Here is a 5,320-nt window from a genome sequence, read left to right as displayed (position 1 = left end):
GAGGGTCGGCTCCGTTGGTCCGCTCTGCGGACCGCTGTCTGCGGCCTGTGCTGGCTGCTGGCGACCCGCGGAAGGGGACAGGCAGGCCCTGCCCTGGGGGAGCGCACGTCCCGGCGGGAGTCGGGATACACCCGGCGATCTCACGGGCTAGAGGCCCAGGGAAACGTGGCTGCGCGTCTTTGGCGTGGAAGGAAGGGAAGCCTGCCTTGGAAGAGGGGCGATCCTGGCCCCAGAAGCAAACGGGGGCTCGCGTGGGGCGGCTGGAGCCCAGGGAGCCGGTGGGAAAACGGCTCCCGGGGATGAGACATCGTCCAGGCGCCAGCACCCCCATGACTGCCTCGGGGAGACTGGTGGGGGGCGCTCAACTGACTCGGACACCCAGCGCCAGCCAGACCCCTGGAGGACGTCCTTCCAGTTCCCTCCTGCAGCCTGAGCGATGAACCCCAGTGGGCGGGAAAGGGATGGGGGGCTGGGGTCTGAGGGAGAAGGGCATGGAGGAGGGGCTGGCACGGAGGAGAGCTTGAGCAAGCCCAAGAAAACAGATGCTGGCTCTCAGGCGAGTGTGGTGGGAGGAAAGCCGGATGTCACAGGTGGGGGGCCTCTGGCACCTGCCCAGCTGCAGGGGAGGCAGACAGCCCCGGGAGTTGGGAGATCACCTTCCTTCTCCAGAAAGCAACACACAAAAAGACCGAGTTCCTGGAGGTGACCTTGTGAAGCCGGGGGTGGGAGATGCAAATGGAAGCACCGAGCTCTGGGTCAGGCAGCTGGGCCACGACCTCCACACCCAGGGTAGGGCTGGACAGCCACGGATGTCGGCGATTGCCTGTGCGCGCCCTGGCCTGGCTCTTCCTTAAGTATCCGTGGCTGGGGTCGGGAGCCCTTGTAGGGAGAGAGGCTGCTTCCAGACATGGGTATTCCCCAGACCACAGCCCCCAAATGCAGAGTGTCTCACAGGCCTGCCCACATGTTGGCACCAGCCCCACCCAGCGCAGTGTGTCCTGTCCCCTGGGGGCCTGGAACAGCCCTCCCAGGAAAGGAAGGGTGTACACTGAGCTCTAGGGGGAGCTGACAGCCCATTCCTGTCCTGCTGCCTGCATTGTTTCCTGCACCTAGAGCAGTTACCTAGGAAGCACTGGGGAAAAGCTTATTGGATGAATGTACCTAACTGGCTCTAGTGTGCACTCCCCACTCATCTTTTTTTCTTTTGAGACTGAGTCTCACTCTGTCGCCCAGGTTGGAGTGCAGTGGCGCAATCTTGTCTCACTGCAACTTCTGCCTCCCAGGTTCAAGTGATTCCTCTGCCTCAGCCATCTGAGTAGCTGGGATTACAGGTGCATGCCACCACGCCTGGCCAATTTTTTGTGTTTTATTAGAGACTGAGTTTCACCATGTTGGCCAGGATAGTCTCCATCTCCTGACCTCATGGTCCGCCCGCCTCGGCCTCCCAAAGTGCTGGGATTGCAGGCGTGAGCCCCACGCCCGGCCTTCCCACTCCTCTCACGTCCACACCAGGCACTCTGCTTCTTGGTCTTTGGGCAACCCTCAGCCACCTGTGCCTGTGTGAATTGGCACTTGCCTGGAGGTGTCTGTGATCCACAGACCCCAGGCTCCTGTAACTCCTGCCCATGTGCTCACCCACACCATCTCCCTATCTCCCATGCCACTTTGGCCACCCTTCCCCAGGGCAGGCATGAAGCCCCTGGCCTAATGCTCCAAGACCCACTGGGGCACCATGGTGCTCCTGTGGCCCTGCGTCTGCCTGTGTCTCATGAGAAGATGGCTGGTTGCAAAGCCAGGGCTTTCTCTGGGAGGGTCTGTAGGTGCAGGGCTCAGGCACTTCCTGGGATAGATGGGTAGAGGCCAGGGTGCGGCCAGGGCCCACCCCAGGTGTTCGTGAACAGGTGGACTTGGGTGTGGCCGAAAAGGGGAGGTTGTAGAAAGCTGGCCAGAGAAGCAGGGCAGGTGCCAAAGGTGAGGGGGTTGCTCGGCCCATGGGAAAGCCTCCCCAAGACAGGAATGGAGGAGGCGGTGCGGGAGGGCACACGGGCTACCTCCTCCTCTACTCTCTGTGGGTGTTTGGGCTGGGGGCAGGTGGATGTAAGGCTGTGGGTCCCAGGAAGTGCTCAGGGCTGGAGATGAAAAAGTGGAGGTTGTCCAGGGGTTATTGGAGGCTGGCTGCCCCAGAGGAGCAGTCCTGTGTGTGAACCCTCAGCATGCCAGTTGGGACTCTGGGGAGAGGAGAAGCAGCAAGGAACCTGAGGAGGGGCAGAAGGTGGGAGGACCCCCCGCAGTGCATGACGCCTGTCCTCATCAGCCCTGTGGCAGGCAGGCGATCTGTGTGAAAGGGTAACTTGCACGTGCAACTTTCAGACAGCCTGCCCCATGGAAGTCCCAGGACAGCGCTGGAGGTGACCCCCCAGGTGTCCACAGAGAGCATGGCACTTATCAGGCATCTATATCTGCCCACCTGGAGAAAGGACCGTGTTTGTGGGCTCTGCACAGCTGTGTCCCTCACACAGTCTCAGTTTCCCCCTTCAAAGCTGGGGGTGGCCGGGCGCGGTGGCTCAAGCCTGCAATCCCAGCACTTTGGGAGGCCAAGACGGGCGGATCACGAGGTCAGGAGATTGAGACCATCCTGGCTGACACGGTGAAACCCCGTCTCTACTAAAAAATACAAAAAAACTAGCCAGGCGAGGTGGCGGGCGCCTGTAGTCCCAGCTACTCGGGAGGCTGAGGCAGGAGAATGGCGTGAACCCGGGAGGCGGAGCTTGCTGTGAGCCGAGATCCGGCCACTGCACTCCAGCCTGGGTGACAGAGCGAGACTCCGTCTCAAAAAAAAAAGAATTAAAAAAAAAAAAAAAAAAAGCTGGGGGCTTCGTCTGCCTGGGCAGGGCCTCTGGCCTCCACCCCCACCCGTGGCCCAGGTGAGAACGGAAAGCCATTTCTGGGCCTCAGCCCAGGGGTCCCCTGGCCCTTCAGCTGTGACTATCTCTTTCCCAGGATCCGAGGGGTTGGGGTGAGAGGAGGCAGCTCGCACAGGGCCAGGGGGCCTGGAACACCCCCAACCAGGGGCTTTTAGCCTCGGGACCTTGGGCTGTGGCTGTCCCAAACCTCACTGGCCCTTTATGTGGCTGAAAGGCTGAGGAGGAAGGCGGAGACAGTGACAATGGGGCCAGTGGCGGGAAACGGTCCTTAGAGAACCCATTGTGCACCCTGCCTGCCGGAAACAGGCAACAAGCAGGACCCTGCAGAGGGGACCCCACACCCTACGGGCTCCTCGCCACGTCTGGATGCTCAGCACGTCGAAGGGGCCTGCGGACAGAGGGGCCCATTCTTCCCCAAGGGCGGGACGGGGCCAAGGATGACTCTGCGGGCTCACAGCGGCCACGGGGGGAAGTCGGCACCCTGCCAGACGGCAGCCCCTTCCCTCACAGGCCTGGCTCAGAGCCGGAGCACTGTGTGCCCGCCTGCCCCCACCATACCCGAGGGACCCTATGCTCCTCTGCCCCTTTCTTCTCCTGCTGAACCCCAGAAGCACCTGGCACGGGAGGCAAGTGGGAGCCAGCCAGGGTAGCGGGCTAGGGCACAGGCAAGGACGGGGCTGGTGGGTGCAGCAGAGCAGAAGCTTGCATGAGTGCAGGTCCCCATGTGCCCCCACCCAGCGGCAGCCCCTCCCCAGAATGTGGGTGTAGCTCCTCCTCACATTTGCTCTCCCTCTCAGTTGCCAAATGGTCTTGAACAAGATACCATTCCCCTGAGTGTCAGTCTCCCGCCAGAGGCAGGAATTGGAGCCGTCCTCACAGCTGCAAGGCAGGCCCAACGCTGGGCTGGACACAGCAGACCAGGTCCATAGCAGCTTGTGTGAACAAAGTTCTTATTGATAGTCCCCATCACCTCCAAAGCAGTGGGCCCCCCACCCTCCCTCCTACCAGCCCCTCCCAGCATCTGGCCCCTCAGTGCAGCGCCACCTCACAGGGGTGGAGGTGGGCAGTGCGGGCAGCCTCGTAGACACGGCGGAACTCCTGGAATCGTGGGGCACAGCCCAGCCAGGCCTCCCCGAAGCGGCTCCAGCCCATGAAGAGGAAGGTGCCTGGGCCTGGGTGGACGCCACAGCGCAGTGGGGTACGAATGGAGGTCAGCCCCTCCTCCCCGGAACCCCGCCTCCCGAACAGCGGCAGTGTCTGGCGGAGGACACGGGCAGCCATCACGGTGATGACAGACTCCTGCAGGTCCACGTCATGGGCAACCGCATGGATGATCCCGTGAATTACTGTGGGGAGGCATGTGGCTGGGGTGGGCATTCAGGGGAAGGCAGGCTCCAAGCTCCCCCCATGGTGGGGACACTCACCGAAGTCGCTGGTGCATGCGGCCAGGAGCAGCTCAGCATCGCTGCAGGGCCTGCAGGCACCTGGCATGCAGAGGGGGTGGTGAGGACAGACCCTGCCCTCTCCCAGCAGCACCTCAGGCCCCGTCCCTTGTCTGCACAGGCGGCAGGAGGCAGTGGGCAAATGAGCAGAGCCCGCGCTTAGGGCCTGATGGCACCTGGGGGTCCCAGGGAGCCACACAGCAAGTGTGCATGCCCTGGGCGACACCTGTACTCAGGAAACACACCTGCAGGCATCTCCAAGGCAAGAATGGGCACAGACATGGGCCTGGGGGCCGTGCCTAGCGATCAGCTGTCCTGGGCTGCCCTCCTGCACCCCCGTCTGAAGACGCACCCCAGCATCTGGGACCCCTCTACTTTCCCGAATCTGGGGCCTGAAGAGCAACAGCCCAGCTAGGGTGATAGGAGGTGGGGGCAGAGGAAGGGTGGTCTGGGGTCCCTGGCCCAGGGCCAGGGGGCAGAATAGTGAGAGCCCATCCCTTTCAGGGTCAGGTGCCAAGCTCCAGGAGAGCCAAGAGCTGGGCCTGGTGCCCTGCAGGGAGGCGGGTGGCGTCTCCATGGTGACCGGGCTGCACACTGGACTTTTGTTGGTTGGGCTGGGGGAGGGGAGAGAGGTCACTGCTGGGCCAGGGAGCCCCGGACAGCTTTGGCCGGAGGCTTTGATTCTGCCCCCACCATCCCCTCCCCTAACCCTTCAGGGACCAGAGCCCCAGGGTTGCCCTGCTCGGTCTCCCCTTTCTTCCATCTGCTCCTGCCAGTTCCTTCCCGAGATGAATCGGGGAGGGAGGGCGGGAAGGCCATCCCTCCCGGGCAGTCCCTGGCTGTGTGGCCTTTGACAAGTCCATTCAATCCTTGGAGCTCACTTTTTCCGTCTACAGTGGGGCCGACAAGGCACATTCCCGCCAAGCCCAGGCAGGGTAACACTTCGGAACTCCC

At 62.6% G+C, this 5,320-nt stretch overlaps 2 protein-coding genes across 2 annotated transcripts in view; both read right to left on the bottom strand.

The window, feature by feature from the left end:
- The window catches only part of FAM173A (family with sequence similarity 173, member A), a 1,881-nt gene extending 1,550 nt beyond the window's left edge, over window positions 1-331 (bottom strand). Inside the window, exon 1 of the mRNA XM_011967019.1 lies at window positions 145-331. Coding sequence (XP_011822409.1) covers window positions 145-331 — 187 coding nt within the window. The remainder of the gene's footprint in view (window positions 1-144) is intronic.
- A 3,526-nt stretch (window positions 332-3,857) lies between these two features.
- Window positions 3,858-4,943, bottom strand: METRN (meteorin, glial cell differentiation regulator). The gene is made up of 3 exons (XM_011967018.1): window positions 4,612-4,943; window positions 4,349-4,398; window positions 3,858-4,270 (listed from the first exon to the last, which is right to left on the bottom strand). The coding sequence occupies exons 1-3, from the start codon at window positions 4,941-4,943 to the stop codon at window positions 3,954-3,956; spliced, it is 699 nt and encodes a 232-aa protein (XP_011822408.1). The 3' UTR covers window positions 3,858-3,953.
- Between the last annotated feature and the right edge of the window lie 377 nt (window positions 4,944-5,320).

This window comes from Mandrillus leucophaeus, unplaced genomic scaffold (assembly GCF_000951045.1).
Source record: "Mandrillus leucophaeus isolate KB7577 unplaced genomic scaffold, Mleu.le_1.0 Scaffold78, whole genome shotgun sequence".
NCBI classification, from domain to species: domain Eukaryota; kingdom Metazoa; phylum Chordata; class Mammalia; order Primates; family Cercopithecidae; genus Mandrillus; species Mandrillus leucophaeus.
This window is presented reverse-complemented; position numbering and strand designations above follow the sequence as displayed.